The sequence below is a fragment of the Hoplias malabaricus genome, chromosome 1 (assembly GCF_029633855.1).
Source record: "Hoplias malabaricus isolate fHopMal1 chromosome 1, fHopMal1.hap1, whole genome shotgun sequence".
NCBI lineage: Eukaryota > Metazoa > Chordata > Actinopteri > Characiformes > Erythrinidae > Hoplias > Hoplias malabaricus.
This window is the reverse complement of record NC_089800.1, coordinates 657,670-677,211: the sequence shown is the minus strand read 5'-3', so window position 1 is coordinate 677,211 and position 19,542 is coordinate 657,670. Positions and strand designations below refer to the sequence as shown.

The 19,542-nt window shown below is 45.6% G+C and overlaps 1 protein-coding gene across 2 annotated transcripts in view; it reads right to left on the bottom strand.

Moving 5' to 3' along the window:
• Positions 1-366: 366 nt before the first annotated feature.
• sulf1 (sulfatase 1) overlaps positions 367-19,542 on the bottom strand; it is a 109,307-nt gene continuing 90,131 nt past the window's right edge. For both annotated transcript variants that reach the window (XM_066642293.1, XM_066642302.1), the window contains 15 exons: positions 18,701-18,870; positions 15,240-15,390; positions 14,981-15,156; positions 14,767-14,895; positions 13,822-13,878; positions 11,651-11,786; positions 10,065-10,272; positions 9,294-9,549; positions 8,879-8,975; positions 8,537-8,631; positions 8,011-8,088; positions 7,176-7,348; positions 6,206-6,348; positions 5,791-5,914; positions 367-2,303 (listed from right to left, as the gene is read on the bottom strand). In XM_066642293.1, the coding sequence (XP_066498390.1) occupies positions 1,357-2,303; positions 5,791-5,914; positions 6,206-6,348; positions 7,176-7,348; positions 8,011-8,088; positions 8,537-8,631; positions 8,879-8,975; positions 9,294-9,549; positions 10,065-10,272; positions 11,651-11,786; positions 13,822-13,878; positions 14,767-14,895; positions 14,981-15,156; positions 15,240-15,390; positions 18,701-18,870 (2,940 nt within the window). In that variant the 3' untranslated portion in view covers positions 367-1,356. The remainder of the gene's footprint in view (positions 2,304-5,790; positions 5,915-6,205; positions 6,349-7,175; positions 7,349-8,010; positions 8,089-8,536; positions 8,632-8,878; positions 8,976-9,293; positions 9,550-10,064; positions 10,273-11,650; positions 11,787-13,821; positions 13,879-14,766; positions 14,896-14,980; positions 15,157-15,239; positions 15,391-18,700; positions 18,871-19,542) is intronic.

Genomic DNA, 19,542 nt, shown 5'->3' with positions numbered 1-19,542 from the left:
CCATATCTTTTGCACTTTAAAGTGCAACTAGTACAAAGCTAGTGCAACATAAAACGGTGCATACACATTAATGTTGTGTATTGTTTTATATTCTATGTCTTTTGCACTTTAATGTGTGTGCACTGTTTTATCTTTACACTAGTTGCACTTTGTTGTGTATTGTTTTATGTAGCACCTTGGTCCTGGAGGAACGCTACTTTGTTTCACTGTGTACTGTAAACACTGTAGACTGCTGAAATGACAAACTTCTTGAACTTGAACCTGTAAATCACAACATCAACATTATTCTGCTATAGTTTCAGCCCAGAGCAGACATCTGCATTGTTGTGGGGTTCAGAGACATGGGTAAGAGACATCAGAGTTTGACAAATGTTTATTTCATTACAGCCTCTTGGCTTTCCAGAAGCCAGAATTGTTTAAAAAAAAAAAAAATAGAGAGAGAGAAATAATCCTCAATGATTTCTGCAGTTTGGGAGGAGGTCAGGAACTAAACAAAAAAAAAAAAATCTTAAAACTTTAAAAAATAGGGAAAAGGTTAGGGACAATTAACAATGACCGAAAACAATAAAGAAAAGAGGAAGAGTCCAGACGAGGCGCTGAACGACGCTGGACACTCACTGGGGGCTTTGATGACGGTTCAGAGAATTTACAGGACTTCATAAAGATGAGTGTGACCTTACCGTAGAACAGTTCATAAATATTGCTTTGATGTTTGAACCCAATTAACCGTACCTTCACCATGAAGTTAAACCACACCCTGTGAGAAAACTGTGTGTAAAACCAACAAAAACCAATGTGTGAACTAAGTACAAAATGGTGCAACTTAACTTTTTCAGTCAGACGCTTAATAACCAAAGCACAATAAAAGGCAACAAGACTGTGACTAAAGACCACTCAGGCTTTTTTCAGGTTTACGGCGGATTGTTTCTGCCTCTCGGGGGAAATAAACGTGTGCCGTGGGGGTGCAGTCCTCTGCTGAACACTGAGAACAGTCGGGGCCTTGGGATTTAAACTGTAAACAAAAGTGCATTACACTGGGGCACTTCTGCTTCCGTGGTTTTCTTTTGACGGAGTGCAATTTTTTAAATTCAAATAAACCTTGCTTTTCTTTAAAAAAATACATTAAAACTTGCTTTTGTTGTTGTTTTCTGCTTGAAACTTAAAACTCAACCCCAACATTCAGGCTCCAACTCTAAATATATATATAATATATGTATATCTTACAAAACATATAACACTGATTTCTAATTAAAGGAAGCACCTGTAAAAAAATAATAATATCAGGGTTCAGAAAAGTCATTCTGTTTGTAGTCTCTGGGTGACTGGATTTCACAGTGCATTGCCTGTAGGCCTTTCTCAGATGGATTTGATGGAGGAGGAAGGACCCAGACCACTCCCCTCTGAATCCAGAGGGTCTTTAGCGTCCAGATGAGGGTCCAGGGACTTGTGAAGGGGGAGGAGGTGAGGGGAAGGTCTGACTGGAGGCTTTGCAGCCAGCTCTGGGAGTTTTTCTGATTTCACCGCGAGGGGAAGTAAGCCTTGGGCTTCAAAAATGTCGTCCTCCTGCTCCTCTTCGTCTCCATGGGGGGCCGTAGCCAGGCTGGGGTCCAGCTCAGCCCTGTGGACACCACTGGAGCCTGACAGTAGGACGTCATGATGACGGGTCTCCAGTTCGGTCAGGCCGTTGCCGCTGAAGGTTATTCCGTCTCCATCCAGTTCGTTCTCCAGCTGCTGAGCCCAAGTGTCTCCCCTAGAGACGAGGCTCTTGGGAGTGAGCTCAGTTTGAAGCCCCTCTGGAAGTTCGTTGGCAGATTTAAGGGTCACTTTAGGAGCAGTAGTCAAGGTCGTTGTCTGAAGTCCTGTGGCTTGTGGGGTCATGATTGGTGGTCCTGTCGTAAACACAGGGCTCATAACATTATCCCCAGCGCAACCGGCTTTTGGGAAAGCAGGGGTCATGATCTGAGGTCCTGTGGTAATTACCGGGGTCCAAGCACCCTGGTCTAAGGCCCCAGCTCCACTAGCCTCCTCCAGAACCCCGGCCCCAGAGCCAGAGCCCGGCTCGTCCAGGGGGTCAAGTTTATCGGTCCGGTAGAGTTGCTTTAAATCTCTCAGCAGTGCAAACATCCTATCTACATCCTTCCCAAAGTTGGTCCAGTCCTCCAGGTTGGGACTGTAGTCGTGCCTGTGATCAAACAAGCTCTCGTTCACAGCATAAAGTTGTGCCAGTCCCTGCCAGTCCACGTCCTCCTGCTCCGTAAAGTTTGGTAGCTTAACCTTTTCGTCCGTCCCATGCTGGCTGTGGGCTGCGGAAAGAGGCGACAAGGTGAGGGAGGTTTCGACAGACACCAGGTATGAAAAAGCAGAGGGATTGCATTTAGAAATCATGCAGTCATGCATGTCCCTGGCTGGTTACAGCACGAAGGGCCATGAAATGATTGATTAGAGCCCTGCCACATCACTGCAGAACTTTGCTGAGGACCAAAAGGAGAGAAAGCCGCTATGTTCTGAAGCAGTAAGCGTTGCCTAGGGGCAGCAGATTGACGCGTGTTTGGATGTGATTGACTTATCACGAGCAGATTGTACATAGCCTCCTACGCAATGAAAAAAAAACACAAAGAGATGAAAACAAAACAAAAAACGATGCCTTTATTGGGTTTGAAAGGAAAGGTCCAGACAACCTGGAATGAAGAAGTCAGGAAAAAGGAGCTCATGGATAAAGGAAAAATAAAATAAATCTGCAAATCAGTGCAGTGTGGAGAAGAAAGGTGGAAAGCCTGGATGGAATGAGCATTCCCAAAGCAGGTCAAGCAGAATTCACTGAGACACCGACAGCAATTCCAAGTCTGCACTCAGCTGTGAGCTGTGTGTGTGTGTGCGTTTGTGTGCTCAATGGTATGGAGATCTAGGTGGGATGAGGATGGAGATTATGGAGACAGGTTTGCACGCTTCGAGACTCACAGGGACGTAAGGCTTGGCCTCCTCAACTTTGACCACTTTCGGTGCTGCTGTTGCCTGGTCAGCAGATGAACCACAAAAAACAAAAACAGGGTCAAGAAAGAAGAGGCAAAAAGTGAATAAAAAGGTCAAAAGTAAGAGAACATGAAAAACAGAGGTGTGGTCTAATTATTAATGAAGCTCGTGATGGTGTGATGTACTCGAGCAAACGAATGAAAATTCAGAATCAATTTGTGATGATATTTAGATAAAACCAACCCCCCTCTGAACTCATTCACTCACGTACTCGCTCACATTTAAGAGCTGTACCACAAGGGGGTGCTGTTCGGTGCTTTGCATCAAAGACACTGTGTGGAAGTCTTACTGTAATCTCTTTTGACAGTGGGGAACCCTCAGGGTCTTAAAGGTCTCCAGCACATCACAGGTCTTTCAGTTTGAAATGTATGCAGTGATATGATTGAGCACTATTTATTCTCTTTCATCGACCCAGTGCTAAATCCCCCACGTGAATGAACTGGAGGACACCCACTACTCCCAGTGAGCGCGAATGCTACGAATCACATTAATATGCTAATTCGTTTCATCCTGATGATGAGCTATTGGAATTGAGTGCCTGAATTAATGTTAGCGCAACCCAGCATGCACACACACGTGTAGCTCGAGGCATCCTAGTACATTAGTGGAAAGTGTAGCTGGCCCATGCAGTTATGGAGGGGGGAAAAAGCCATGGATGAAATCAAAAAGGGTGGATACCTGTGTGGATCATAGCTTCCTCCATCTTTACTCCCTGATCAAGAAAATAAGAGCAATTGAATGTTAAAGTGTCAATTGTGGATGAAGGGGAAAAGAACAATACAGAGACATTCATGATGTAGATCTTCCTCACGCACGGCACGTAGCCCCTAAAGAGAAACACTGTTAGTGGAGACAGTCTGAAGAACGCGGAGGAAGCCTGGATGAAGAGGGTGGGTGAGACACGAAGAGATCCACTAGAACAAACCAGACATTGTTACCAGGAGTTGACCAAGTTAACATTCTCTTAATGATGCAGTGACACACACCCTACAGTCGGCTTTAAAGGGCAGCACCTCCCTTTATTCAAAATAGTCACTGTCTGAGGGAAATAAATGTAGGGGACTTTCAAAAGAGATCTGACCCATCATTTAGTTAAAGTACAGCACCCATCAAAAGTGTGGACACACCTCCTCCTCCTCATCAGTGATTGGTGGAGTGGAGCTAGTCACTGTATAGAGCTGTGTACCAGCCCCTACCTCTGCACAGCCCCAGTTACAGTCTCAGACACATTCAGAAGAGAGCGGTTCTACAGATTAACTCTCGACGAGGCCACAGCTGTTCACTGAAAACCGTTCCAGGTCACGACCTCATGAAGCCGACTGAGAGAACGGAGAGAGTGTGTGAAGCTGTCGTCAAAGCGACGGGGGGCTACTGTGAAGAGTCTAAAGTATAAAAATAGTTTTAATGTCCTCCACATTCATTTACAACGGAGAAAACAATAAGAAATAAACATTGAATGAGATGTGTCCAAACTTTTGACTGGTGCTGTACATTCACAACATGTGGAAAACGGCCCAAAAACAAAGGAACCCCTCCCTGAGTGGGCGTGTCTAAACTTTTGACTGGCGCTGTATATCTTTTAAAATGAAATTCTATAAAGTATCTACTGCATTTTTGAACTTTAAACAGCAGAGGACATGATTTTTATTGTCCATTCCGCTAGTTTTTTCAGCATTAACTCAACTGTAAGAAAATAAAGTGGAATATCAGTGAAATTAATCTAGTGTTCAGAGTTCTACAGCTCTACTGGACTCCCATCGCCAGCTTTTAAGAACTTCATAACCCCTCCCCTCAACTAAAACCAACGGGCGAAGACTTTCATTGTGAATTAATAACGATCTTCTCCTTTTTATTGCTTTTTTAAAAAAGACCCTCAACGATCTCCACCTCACCCTCATCTTCATCGTATTTTCACCTGCAATTAACAAGATGAGTCACAGTCGGCACAAGACCTTTGTCTATTAGACTTCTAAAGGCTTTGTTGCTGTCGGAACAAAACCACCCTCACACTTTGAGAAGTAAGTTATACTTTAGAGTCATTTTGGACCATTTACATTTGACATGAAACTAACGGCAGAGACGCAAGGTTTTGAACCATCAGCAACAACATGGGCCTCCAGCAGACGTCAACAACAGACGAATAATACACAGATCACGTGTGCGGTCTTAAGAACGTGGTCCTCCATCAGGGCCTGGCTTTGAGAGGGGAGAGAAACAGTGGAGTGAGAGTGTGTTCTCCTGCTGAGGAAGAAGGGGTTAATTAAAGGAGGAGGAGAAAAAAGAGAAAGACCTTAGAGTCAGACCCCTCCACCTTCTACGAACACACTGACACACCGTCGTAACGCGGCTCAGTGCTGTTCTCATGCAGCGTGCAACACCACGCAGAGATGGAGGAAAAACAGGCTGGACTTTAAGGCCAGGGAACGATGGGTGTAAGGGTGTGTCATTTGGTTCAGTTCCCCGCTCAGACAGGAATACAGTGATACAGCAATAAGAGTCCCCTGGCTCTGACGCAGCATCTATAGCTAGCCTTCATCTGTGACAAGATTAACACTGAGGGATGCTCTGGATCAATCTGTACATTTTAAAATATATCAATATATCAAATGTTTGCAATAAAATCAAGGTTTCAATTAACCCTAGTCGTCTTTTTATGATTCAGAGTCGAGCTACGCACCTTGGGTGGTCCAGCATGCTTTAAATTCATCACTGGTGATGAGAGAGAGAAAGAGAGAGAGAGAGAGAGAGCAGGGGCAGTACCTGCATCTGGGTGTTTTGGCCTGGGGTTGCACTGTTTATGACCCTGACAGCTCCTCATCTCCATCAGCTGCAGATGGAGCTGGTTCAGGACGTCTCTGTCCACTGTGTAAACCGTGTTGGTCAACTGCAACCACACAGCAACAAGACTGACTCAGCACTCAGCAAAGCATCTGAACAGTAATGACACTCCCCTGGGTTTATCTGATGTGTAACGCATGAGGGGCACACGTGCCTGTCTCTCTAACCAAGGGGTCAGGGCAGTGGAAAGTCAATTCAGGGAAGGATTTTAATTTCTGGAGTTCTGGAGCATAATGCACACAAACATCAGTCGGTGCGAGCACTAGACCACATCAATACAATTCTGATTTGTTTTTACGTTGTGTATTTATGTGAAAACCTGATCACATTGGCTCACCTGGTATGGATCGCTGTTCAGATCAAAGTACTCCAGGAATCCAGTGGCAAACTCACAGAAGAGTGTGTTGTGTGTGTCGTTAATCGTCCTCAGGCACCAGTATGTGTTGTTATTGGAGCTTGTGCAAGCACAGAAACCCCCCACTGCACAAAAAAGAAATAAATAACAGCCAGTCGGTTAAATACAGCTATAATATCCTTTATGTTATATACATTCATTCATTCATTGTCTGCAACCCTTATCCAGTTCAGGGTCGCGGTGGGTCCAGAGCCTACCTGGAATCATTGGGCGCAAGGCAGGAATACACCCTGGAGGGGGCGCCAGTCCTTCACAGGGCAACACACACACACTCACACCTATGGACACTTTTGAGTCCCCAATCCACCTACCAATGTGTGTTTTTGGACTGTGGGAGGAAACCGGAGCACCTGGAGGAAACCCACACAGACACAGGGAGAACACACCACACTCCTCACAGACAGTCACCCGGAGGAAACCCACACAGACACAGGGAGAACACACCACACTCCTCACAGACAGTCACCCGGAGGAAACCCACGCAGACACAGGGAGAACACACCACACTCCTCACAGACAGTCACCCGGAGGAAACCCACGCAGACACAGGGAGAACACACCACACTCCTCACAGACAGTCACCCGGAGCGGGAATCGAACCCACAACCTCCAGGCCCCTGGAGCTGTGTGACTGCGACACCTACCTACTGCGCCACCGTGCCGCCATGTTATATACAGTATTAAATATGATATGCCTCTTTGTTAAACACAGGTCTAACATACATCTGCTGTCTAGTCCCACCCCGGACATCTAAAATATATATATACTCCGTTGTTATGCTTTTATTACAGGTCCTGCTTTCGGAACAAAACCCTTGTGTATAAAACCCACACGTGGCTATTCCCATGCAATCTCATCCACACACACTGACGAATGAGTGCAGTGCCGTACAGTTCCAGAAGGGGGCGGTCTGCCAGTGGTCATTGTTGTGTGTGAAGCAGGTGAGTCCAGGCAGGCTGCAGTCGTCTCCTTTCCTCTGCCTCTTCCTCTCCTTCCTCTCTTTCTTCCTGCGGCGGATCTCGTTATAGAGCTGGACCTTGCTGTCGACTTCCTGTGCCACCTCTCTGTAGAAAACATGGAGCACACTCTCATTACATTTAAAATCTACATCAAAACACGTCCGGGACTGGCCCAGGGTCTACAGCAACCACATGAACAGCACATTTTGGTGTTTTCCTGCCCATAGACAACCCTTTTAACCTCATGATTTGGGAATGAGTGGATGAGTTGATGGTGGTGTTTGAAAGCTGGAGAAACAAACACCCCTCACACAGAAATAAAGGACGTTTGTGTCTAATGGCAGGGGTTCAGTCCTTTTCCCAGGTGATCACACCATGCTACAACCCATAAGAGCAGACTCTGATCACAACAGCTGTTAACTGCTTTATCTTTTCCCTTGTGAAGAACAGTTTACACAAACACACACAGTAAAAACTGCTAGAGACATGAAATCACAAAAACAATCGACATATTTTTCCAGCATGGTGTCAGTTAATTAACACAAAGCACATAGAAATGTCAGCGCAGTGCTGTGGACCCAGACTCTGTGCACCACATAAAAACACAGCGGCAAGTGACAAGACCAGGAAGCACCCTCAAAACAAGAAATACAGGAGACCCGACAGACCGCCCCGCTGATCGAGCAGCGGAAACACACACCACACACACGCACGTGGGTTCAGGGAGACACACACAAACACACCACACACAGCTGGGAGACACTCACTTAAAGGGATGGAGGTGGCTCCTGCTCTTCACCCTCTCAGGCTTGTTTCTGTGCCCTTTAACTTTGCTATAGTAGACGCTTTTAATGGAGAGAGAACAGCACTGAGTTCATATCTTATAAGAAAGGCTACTGGCTAAAACTACAGTAGTTTGTTGTTTCAGGACACAGCAGCTTTAACAATGGCGTCTGACACGGCGTGGGTAAGTTGTATATAATTCACAACAAAACCCAATACGTCTTTAAATGTCTGGAGTTGTTGGAGGTGTGTGACTGAGTAGAGCTGGGACAAGAGAAAGCTTGCCTTATATAAGCTTTCTGTGATCTCAGATCAGATGACATCAGTGGTTATGTTGCACTCGTTCGCGAAGCCATTTGTGTTTTATTTCATTTACGAGCCTTAAGACATGAGCCAATCATCAGGCTTCGGAGAGTCACAGCTGTCCAAGCACTGACCTCGTCTTTGGCAGTTAGCGTTCTACTCGAAGCGCGTTGAACTATGACTGCACAATTCATTACTGAGACAAACCTCTTCTTTCCACAGTCGCACTCGTCCGGCTTCCTGCTCTTTAGGTGCCCTCTGACCTCTCGCAGCTTCTTCATTTTATCCTGGAGTAGCTCGATCTGCGATTAACACACAACATATTGCAAAGTTGCAGAGTCTTCCCTGGAATAGACTCCATGAAAAGCTCTGTATTATTTTACAGAACAATGCCTTCCTCTCGTGGTCCATGACCTTTACACCCCACTGTGTGTAAGCAGTGGCTTTAACCAAGTACAGAACAACGTGTTTTTACGGCTGTAGCAGAGACGTGTGAAATCTCCTGTTACAGAGGGCCTACTAAAGCCAGTTTTCCGAAAATAAACTCACCTCCTGGTCTACAAAGCTCTTGTGGTCTTTCCAGGCTTTGGAGGACTGGTAAATCTCTCTCTCGCAGTGCACAGTGTCATTCAGCAGGATGAAGCATCTGTCACACAGTAGAATGATTAACAAGAGCAGCACACACCAACGATCTCACTGTGAGAGAAAGTATATCAGAAGAAGAACCGTAATATCTCAAAAATGTTGACTTTTCAAGAGAACGGAAAAACATTTATAATGGAAGTTAATGCAGAACTATGATGTTTGAGATCATTTAGGAGCACAATAATGAAACATAAAGGAGACTTACACACACCAAACTGCAGAAAGGAAATTAGAGAGTAACACTGTTTACACAGTAAAGTTTTTACTGATTGATTTAACGAAAGTTATAGTCATTTCCCCCAAAGAACTCGTCTCTTACTTGTGAGTGACTTTGAGGGAGGTCGGGTATCCCACCGCGTTGGTGTCGTCCGCCAGCATCTCCTCAGACGTATCGTCCGACTCCAGGCCGAAGTCAGGGTCGGTGGACTCCTCGGGTTCGTAATGCCGCTTGCTGATTGGCCGAGGCTCCGCCGCCGCCCTGTCGTCCGTCTGCAGGTCCACAGCGTAAATCTCCCCCTCAAACTCCACCGAGAGAGAGCGGGCCGAGCGAGTGTGGACGAAACGAGGTCTGTAGCCTGCAACAGAGGAAACAATCCAGCCCTCGCTTCAGACAGGGATTTACACTGAGGTCCAGTCCATCCACAGTGTTTATTACACCACGGATCAGGAGGAGTTCAGTGTACAACCGTACGCATGTTTATATTTATGTCATGAGTTTTAGCATTTAAAACCTATTCCGTAGACTTCTATTTACACTTGTAGTGCTCTATTTATATTTCATATGAAGTTAAGAGGTCTTTTGAATAAGGAATATTTAAGACCCGTGAACGTGCACCTCATCACCAGTAGGTGGCACTGCAACACCAAGTCCTCTGAAAATAAACATCCCTGGGACGGAAAACTCCAACCACCCACTGCTTACTCATAGGACAGTGTTTCACCGCCCCAGGGCCCTATGGAGCCGGGTTTGTACGTAAACACTGAAGGTCCCTGAAGCACATATTCCTCTGCAGCTTCTTCTGAGAACAGTGACTGAAATACAACAGTGTTTTATACTCCTCCAGCCTCTCAATCCCAGAGCTGTACTCACGCTGGCCCCTGCCCTGGACGTGTCTGTGCTCTCTCCGCTCGGCTTTGGTCGATTTGTATCCCCTCTCTCCACAGCGACAGTCTTTTTCTCGGCTGTCGTAGGACCTCAGTCTCAGGCTCCTCACTCTCTTCCTGGAGCTGGTCTTCAGCGAGCCCTTACACTTCTGAATTCGCCATTTCCCTTCCAGGTCTACCACACAGTGCCATTTCTGTCACACACACACACACACACACACAATATCAATCCATGTACACAATTTAATTTAATGACTCACCTCTTGAACACATAAAGCTGCACTTAGTGTAAATAAATGGATATCTCTGCAGAATACACACACACACTTTTTTTCTTTTTTCCTGTTTTAGTTTTGCAGTGGAGCCTGAGGCTAATATAACAATTCGTTTTTTTCCCCCTAAGAAAACACGATGAACTGTGTACACACACACGATGACACACTGATTGCCACTGCTGTGTGAACTGTATGCTCTCTCTCTCTCTCTCTCTCTCTCTCACACACACACACACACACACATAGTCTGGCTCCAGTAGCTGCTGGTCAAACAGTCAAAAGCAAACACTTTCACAGCCAAACTCTGCAGAGCCTCGCTAACTCACTATCTCTCTCTCTCACACACACTGCCCTCATTGACTCCTCCACAGGAAGTGGAGGAGGACAGCAGTCATCAGGTGAAGTCTTGCATTACGACTGCTTTTACCCTCAACCCTTTACACATTCCATAACACACACAGAGAGAGGGAGAGAGAGGAGAGATAGCGGAGAGGGGACAGGAGATAGAAGATAGAGGGGAGAGAGAGGGGAAAAACAGAGACAGAAGAAATGAAGAGAGAGAGAGAGAGAATGAACATTGTCCACAAGCTCAGACTCGATCTGCTACAGTTTTGTCTACCGTCTTCATTCAGACCATAACAGAGTTTTCACGCATTTACACCACAGCGACTAAACGTTTGGGTTCAGAGGAATAAAAGAAAGTCAGAGGTGTGACAACACACACACACACACACACACACACTTTGTTTTATATAAATGATCCAGTAGGTTATTCTACAAAAACAGTGTCTGTGGGGGGAGAGAAATGTGATATTTCTTAAACAATAGACATTTGGGAACGATGCTTGGATTCTGATCAGCGTATACACCCGTATAAGTGTGCAACACACACACACACACACACACCCCAAACCCGAACTTTTCTGTAAGAAAACCTTTGTTTTTAATCAAATTCCCAGACTTGGCATTAGAGGCAATCACTTAACCATAAAAGGTGCCTGGTTCCCATTAGCACCGCCCCTGGAAATCCTGGCTGTGTTTTAATGTCTACCTGAAAGTGTAATAATTTGTATCGCTGTAATTCTGCACGATGCTGTGGAGAGTTAGGGGCCAGGCCACTGACGAAAGTCCACTAACAGGGAATTAGCTGCTCTTACCAAAGTACACCAATTTCTAATCGCACATCCGCGGCTGTAAACGGCAGCGGCTCGTCTCAGAACGGCATCAAGCGCCGCAAACTTTTCGACTGTAGGGAAAGAACGTGTGTGAGAATCAGGTAAATATGAAGTGTGTGTACCTGTCCAGGCTGTTCGCACGCTGTCTGAAACTCTGCCTGCTGACACGCCTCTTTAACCTTCTTGTACTTGGGCAGGCTGTTGGTGTGTGCCGAGCTCACGCTGCCTGAGGATTCTTCTTTCTTTCGCAGGATTTTGCTGCAAGGAGAAGAAACAGATCGGTTCACGGCTTCTCACAGCTTCTTTCCCAACATTAACACAGCTTTCTCCCTGTTTTCATTACCTACAATTTCAGGCCCACTGGGATAGATGAATCCAGCATGGGAACCACACACACACACACACACACACACACACACACACACACACACACACACACACAGTCTAATCTGCAGGACTGTTTACACTAGGGTTTAGATCCAGGTACATGCTGCTGCATCATGGGCATCGCACTCAGATGTTCACAGAGTCGACGTATGAACACGTGCACTAGGGGGCAGCGATCAAATCAAGACGTATAAACATGAAATAAAGATGATCTGTGGCTCCGTTTTTTTAAAGAACAAATGGAAACAGGAGAACACTGAAGAAATAAAGACAGATTGAGTTCATACATTTTACCTGAGGATCACCTGTGGCGATAAAACACCGTACCCTTTCTGACACTGATCCTCACACATCTCCACATTGTTTGGCTGATCCAGAGTAAAAGCTGTGGGGAAGCTGCTTGACGGCATTTAAACATAAATTTAATCTTTAAAAAGTGGGTTTGATGCTGCTGTTCAGAAGGTTTATTCACCTTAAGGGTCCGATTCTGTCAGGGTTGTGCAGTTTTCTACACTTAAGAGTGCTGCGGGCCGGGTCGGGTAGAACACGTACAGACTATATTTGTGTTGGGAATCACCACAGGAAAAATCATCTGACCCCTCTTTACTGCCCTCAGCTTAAAGCCTCTTCTCTGAATAAAGACAAGTGACCCTCCAGTCTCCAGAAACTAAATAAAGCCATCTGTCGCTCTGATACTGCGCTACATTTACTTTCCTGCCTCACCGTGTCCAGCGTGGTTTTACAGAGCTTCACTAAACAAAACAGAAAGAAGGCATCGAGTCCTAGACTGCGGCCGTAAACGAAGGGCATTATTTACAGCTGATTAATGAAGTGCTTACGATGCTCGTCTCACGAGTCATAAACCAGGAGCTTCACGGCAGCTGGCAGAACAGGTCCAACTATTTTCGCTTTGAATACGCGGGCCACCCTGGGTCTGGTTTTACGTGCGGTAGTTACTCGGTTCCTGGACCAGCCGACTTTCATCAGCGGTGCTTTACTGGAGAAAATCTCAGCAGGCTGCGTACAGACATGAAACCAGGGAGCTGCAGCAGCCTGTGGGAAAATACACCCAGTCCACCACTTTCCCCCTAATCTTAGAATATCGTCTAAAAAAAAGAACAGCGAGGCCTGCTTTAAAAGGTCTCTTTTATAAGTTTCTTTAATGCGCTCTGGCAAGAGTGTGATGAGTTGTATTCTCTTTACGGAGAAGTATATGTTTCCACTGTTGTTAGCTACATTTACAAAGCTAAAGACTCAGGGATCAGACATGGAGCAATGTGAGGAAAATGTAAATTTGATTCACTGGCAGGGAATGGGCTCGGAGTACCACCTCAGGGTGAGGCGACCTTCAGGATAAACATGATACCTCCTCAGCATTCCTCTCCTCTCTCACAGAAACCCTGAGAAGAGTCGGAGCTATCAGCTGAACACTCTCTTTCATTCCTGAGGTAATGTCATACAGCTACCACCTACGGCAGGTTTATTTACACAGTGCGTGTCTGCGTCTGCAGAGTTACAGTAACACATCTGAGAGCTTAGAAAGAGCAGCGAGTCAGTTTCAGCTAATCACCGAGACGTGTAGAACGTGAATATGTGCGGCTCCACATTACTAAGGGCACTTTACAGATTCTGTGACTGAGCTGAAAAGCTCTTATGAATATAGACCATCTATTGAACAGACGAGAGTGTAACTCTACACACTCCCTGCTAATACGTGCTTCATACGAATGTTTAGCTTCTTTCCAAATGCCCTTTACTTTAAATGACCATTTCACGACCGGCAGAAAGACAGAGCATACGTTCTGAAAACCGAAACATCTCAAGTCCCATTAAGAGACGTCAAGAACATGTTTCTCAAAAAGTTACTCTATGCCACTGCTGCTGATGCGACCAGAAAGATATTTACCCTCTCTCCACCAGGAACGTGTCCCTCCACACTTTGGGCTTCCGGTTTGGTTTGAATCTGCAACAAAACAAAATCCACATGGCTGTAAAGTATCAATATGAAACAGGCCTAAATACCAAAGGCTGCAGTGTGGGACCTCTTCTGTGTTATCACAGTTTTAAACTAACATCTTAATTTATGAAGCATTTTCCACATAATCCACTCGACATAATTCCGGTCCCCAGAGACAGAGCAATCGTTTATTTTGACATGCTGTACATACCAGAAAACCTTCCTTAACAAGATCCAAATGCTCCACTGAATCACAGTCAGAATCAGTCTCTAATAAACATGGCCTTCCTAAGCGTCTCCATCAACACGATTTAAAGTGGACATGAGTCTGTCTACAGCGGCACAGTGGAGCAGCAGGTAGTGCCTCTGTCACAGCTCCAGGGTCCTGGAGGTTGTGGGTTTGAGTCCCGCTCCGGGTGACTGTCTGTGAGGAGTGTGGTGTGTTCTCCCTGTGTCTGCGTGGGTTTCCTCCGGGTGACTGTCTGTGAGGAGTGTGGTGTGTTCTCCCTGTGTCTGCGTGGGTTTCCTCCGGGTGACTGTCTGTGAGGAGTGTGGTGTGTTCTCCCTGTGTCTGCGTGGGTTTCCTCCGGGTGACTGTCTGTGAGGAGTGTGGTGTGTTCTCCCTGTGTCTGTGTGGGTTTCCTCCGGGTGCTCCGGTTTCCTCCCACGCTCCAAAAACAAACGTTGGTAGGTGGATTGGAGACTCAAGTGTCCATAGGTGTGAGTGTGTGAGTGAATGTATGAGTGCGTGTCGCCCTGTGAAGAACTGGCACCCCCTCCAGGGTGTATTCCCGTCTTGTGCCCAGTGATTCCAGGTAGGCTCTGGACCCACCGTTGCCCTGAACTGATTAAGGGTTAAAGACAGTGAATGAATAAGTGAATAAGTGTGTCTACCTGTTACCAGTCTTCTCCTGTTCCAAAAGCTTCAGGACGGACTTGCCGTCCATATCAGCTGGAGTGTCCAGACCGGCAATGTCCAGGATCGTAGGGGCCAGATCGATATTCAGGACGATATGGTTGTTCCTGTAGGGACAAATGAAATTGTGTAGGACGACATGACGAATGTGATTCAAACAGATAGGTTAAAGACTTCAGCTGCATTACTGACCTGGCTCCTGGCTCCACGTTAGGGCCCCTGACGAAGAAGGGCACTCTTATATCAAAGTCATAAGGCATGGACTTGCCCTTAATCAAACCAAACTGACCAATGTGATAGCCGTGGTCTGCCGTGTAGATGATGTAGGTGTTATCCAGTTCCCCTGTGTCCACCAGGGTATTGTAGATCTGAAGGGACACATGGTCTGCTTTTAAAGTCCTGCTCTTAAATAACTGTTAAAATGTCCATGTCGAGTTTGGGACTCACTGACCTTTTCCACAGAGTCATCCACAGACATCAGCGTCTGGAGCCTTTTCCTCTGCAGGAAGTTGGTGAACTCCATGTGGATGGGCTTCATGGGGCCGGTGTACTGCATGATCCAGTGCTTGTCCATATTGGGAGCGTAGTTGTAGCTTGGCGTACTGTTAAAGAAACAAAACAAGACAAAGAAAACACTTCACAATCTCAACCCATGCACCTGTTTACCATTTCCCTACCATTTATCTGCTGTTTAATGGGTTGGATGGGCATCACTAAGCTATCACTCCACCCACTGTTTATCCAAGAAAATCTACAAATTCTCCCAGAGAGGTGTTTTTGCAACATCCACCATCCATCCCTCCTCACACACTGGCTCTCCTGGCTCGGGGAAATCATTTGAGGGTTGGCACATGCTTAAGAAAAATAATAAGCTCGCTGGCCTCCGGCGCCCAAAATAAAGTTCGCAACAAGCCCTGGAGCGCAAACTCAATAAGTCATGTGCATTTGAAGTGGGCAAAATGAAAACATGGGTAAACAGCAGGCCCTGGGTTTGTTTATACTCTCCAAGCAGTGAGAAGTCTCCCTGTTCCCCTCTGTTCAGAGGATTTAAACCCAACTGCATACATTTTACCTGAAACTGAAATGAGTACAGACGGGTCCTCAGATTATTATGAATCAGTTTACAAATGTTACGACTTTATGCTGGGAATTCAGATAAATACACATTCAGCAGGAGCAGTATTCTGAACTTCGATTTTTCCCCCGGGAAGCGATATGAATTACGATACTCTCCCACAGACTCTGGGCATACAGCCAGCTCCCCATTTAGAGATAAAATAACCTTGAAATGGGTTTATTGGAACCTAACCCCACTGTAAATTAATTAAAGTCGACATATTCTCCCCTTTTCTGAGTGAAGTCAGTTCCTGGGTCTTGAAACATCTGTGATTGTCATTGGTCAAAACACCACAAGGATCAAACCCCACAGCAGCGTTCTCCCTGTCTAAACAGCACCTGTTCCTCAAAATGATAGTGAGCCGCTCGCTGTTCACCCCGAACCCACAGCAGTGAGGAGCGAGGAGCAGAAGCTCTGGTTTTTATCCGTTTTCGCTCTGTTTACTTTCTTCTCCGTTGGACACGCATTGATGAGTGTTGAGGCAATTCTAAAATCTCAGCACTCAACCAGAAGTGGAGCCACATCAGAACAGCTCATTTCATCTCTTGTTTTGTGATTCAGGCAGGAGGTCAGGAGAGTAAACTGGATTTGACAGGGGTCATACACACGACGCCCGTCACTGCTAATCGTGGGGGATTGGAATGAGGCCTTTCCAAGTGTGCTTTCGGCAAAAAAAACTCTGCTAGGAAGTGATAGGCACTGTTGTTCAAAGAGACAGACTTTAATAATCCTCAATAAAGTTGTAATAAACAAGAACGATCACTAATCAAAGCCTGGGACACGCCCTGACTTTCTGTTGTACTGCTTTGCATCAGCACTCCCTCCACCTCTTACAGTAAACACTGAAAACACACTGCGTGATATAAATATTCTGGGTGTGAGGAATGCTAACAGGATTAACATCAATGCCATGTGTCTTTGGCCTTCAATCTGTAAACACCCATGTGATTTACTGGTGCACTCCATTACATCAGTGAAGCCTTGATGCATTTCTGATTAGACGCCGTTGTGGTTTCGAGCTGGCGACGTATGTGAGAACACCCAAAGCTTTTTAGCCATAGCTCTCACCAGTCCTGCAGCTCTGGCACTTGACAGATGACCACATCAGGGGTCACTCAGTGTTTGTTCCCATTATGCTCTTGATGGATGAACCACGGCGGTGTCCCAATTCGCAATTGGCACCAAACAAAGTTTGGCGAAAGTTCAAGTCGATCTAAATGTAGTGGCATAGCTCTTTTTCTATCGAATGCAACAGATCTAATTCCATCTAAAACAACATTCCAGAGGAGGAATCTCTAAAAGCATGAGGATCCAAGACTCTAGAGATGAGCCTATCCTCCTCTAGACTGCACCGGATGGCTAGTCTACAATAACAGATACGAGTTATGAGAATTACGATTAGAGACAGGAGATTAAACATTAAACAGAGGTCTGGGATCAGAGAGAGATCTGTGAGATTAAACCAATGACTGATGTCCGTCACAGATTTTAAGACTGAGGAACAAGCTATTGACCCTTGATTAACAGCATTTGTTCTTCGTTTGAAGTCTGCATACATAACACAGTGATCTTCCAGATCATCTTCCCTTGAAATATGACGGTTTAGTATAAAACAGTTTGTGCTGTTTCTACCTTTTGTGTTATATTCAGAAATAAATCTTTATATGGCACTGTTCATTACCAGTTATTTACAAAAGAACTGCTCTGTAACAGAGATAACCTCATTTATAATTTAAATAATGTCTCTCTCTGTAGCTCCACACCTTAACTATGTGAAGAGATTCAAGTGTGAATCAGATCTAATGGTCCATAGCGGCACCGGAACGTCAGAAACCTCGCTGCTAATTTGGCAAAACAGGCCCAGCAAGATTCCCAACATTACGACAATATGCCAGTCATCGTGATCCGGGGCCTCCCTGATCTATTCACAAGCGTGAGCTCATGCTAAAAATATATTAATAACGTCACAAAGGGTGTTCGGAAAAGCAGACAATGCATTCCTCCCTCCCCAGAAGGCCGAGCGGTGAATGAACAGGCTGATTGATAAGTCGAGGGTCAGGAAGTCCAACTAGAAGGGAGTGTGAAATAATGGGGGGAAAACAACAGGGCAAACAATGACTGAATGGGGTGCTGTCTGCTGTCCTGTCCTCCTCAAGGTTTTAAGATACTTGGGATTCTCGTGGCTCGGAAATATTCGGCTAGTTGCCAAGGCACTCCCCGTCGGAATAGGATCTCAGTCACGGAGTTCTGATGACAGCGCTGCAAACCCATCGTGGGCTTGGCACCAGAGCGGCGCTCCATAAAATCCTCGCTTGCACGTGCCAAAACTATACATCAGCGATAAATCATTTAAGTTTCACTGTGGTAAAGTCAGTTTCAAAGGCAGCCCTGTCACGTCCCTAGATGGAAAGTCTGCTTCTAATAACCAATCTTAAATATACGAGCCCATAACTAATAAAAAAAGAAATCAGTATCTAAAAAATATTCCCAACTATTATTTACCTGAGAGTCAAATTATAACATCGTAAACTTCAGAGAGGAATTATTCAGCTTGGAACGCCTGCCGCCACTGTTCTCCGGGAGTTCAGCTTTTTGTCTCCCATATAATACCCTCATCATTAAAATGTATGAAACAATAAAAAATATGTAGACTCAATAGCGCCACTGCCAAGCGACTATTTTCAGCAGGACGTTTCTTTCAGGAGAAAGTGAGGACACGGGGTTCAGGGGAGTTCAGCTCAGAGCCTGAATCAGGATGTCTGAACAACTTCCTGAACTGCTTTGCACTGACTCACATGTGTTGTGAAGCGTTGGGGAAGAACTCTGCGTACTGAGGTGCCGAGTCCTCCGGGCCATGGGGCGCCGCGTGGCTGATCACCATCATCACCGGCCGGTGAGGGTACATACGCTTGGATATGCGGAAGAAATTCATGCTGTCGTTGGTGATCAGATCGGTGAAGTAGTCCTGTGTGTGGGGGGAAAAAAAAGCACACAACATCTGCATTAGTAACAGCACAAGACCAGCAGCACAGCCCACGCATTAAAGCAACAGCTGGAATCAAAGCCTGGAAACAAAAGTGAAAAAGTGCTTCTGTTAGTTTAGTTATGCCCAGGTCCAGTATGAAATCAATGTTCATCAGAAACGTGGGGACTTTTATGGAATTTGTCAGACTGGTGCATATTTATATCCAGAGTTATTTACAGAAGTCTAATGCAGTGTTAGGAGTCCTACCCAAGAACTCTTACATACTGCTCAAGCTGATAATCAGGCTGTAGTCTGCTGTTAGCATGCTACGCCCACCACATTTCTCTAACACTATGATTATTCAAATCTAGAATGAAATGTATATATAGTGTGCCTGTCCCTTTAAAAAATTATGAGCCACAGTTCAACCCAACCTGAGTGCACAGCAGTGAGAAGCAAGGAGCTAAAGCTCTGTTTACGTTCGGTTCTCGTTTTCTCAGTGCTCTTATATCTCTGCGCTCATTGTATCCGTTTAGCTCTGTGTTCTCACATAAACATGGGGCCAGCTGTGATTGGAGATACTCACTCAATACTGAAGTCCCTGCACTTAATGTCAGAAGCATGTGCAATGAGCATTAAATAAAATAATTCCACTTTATTTTCCCCATTTGC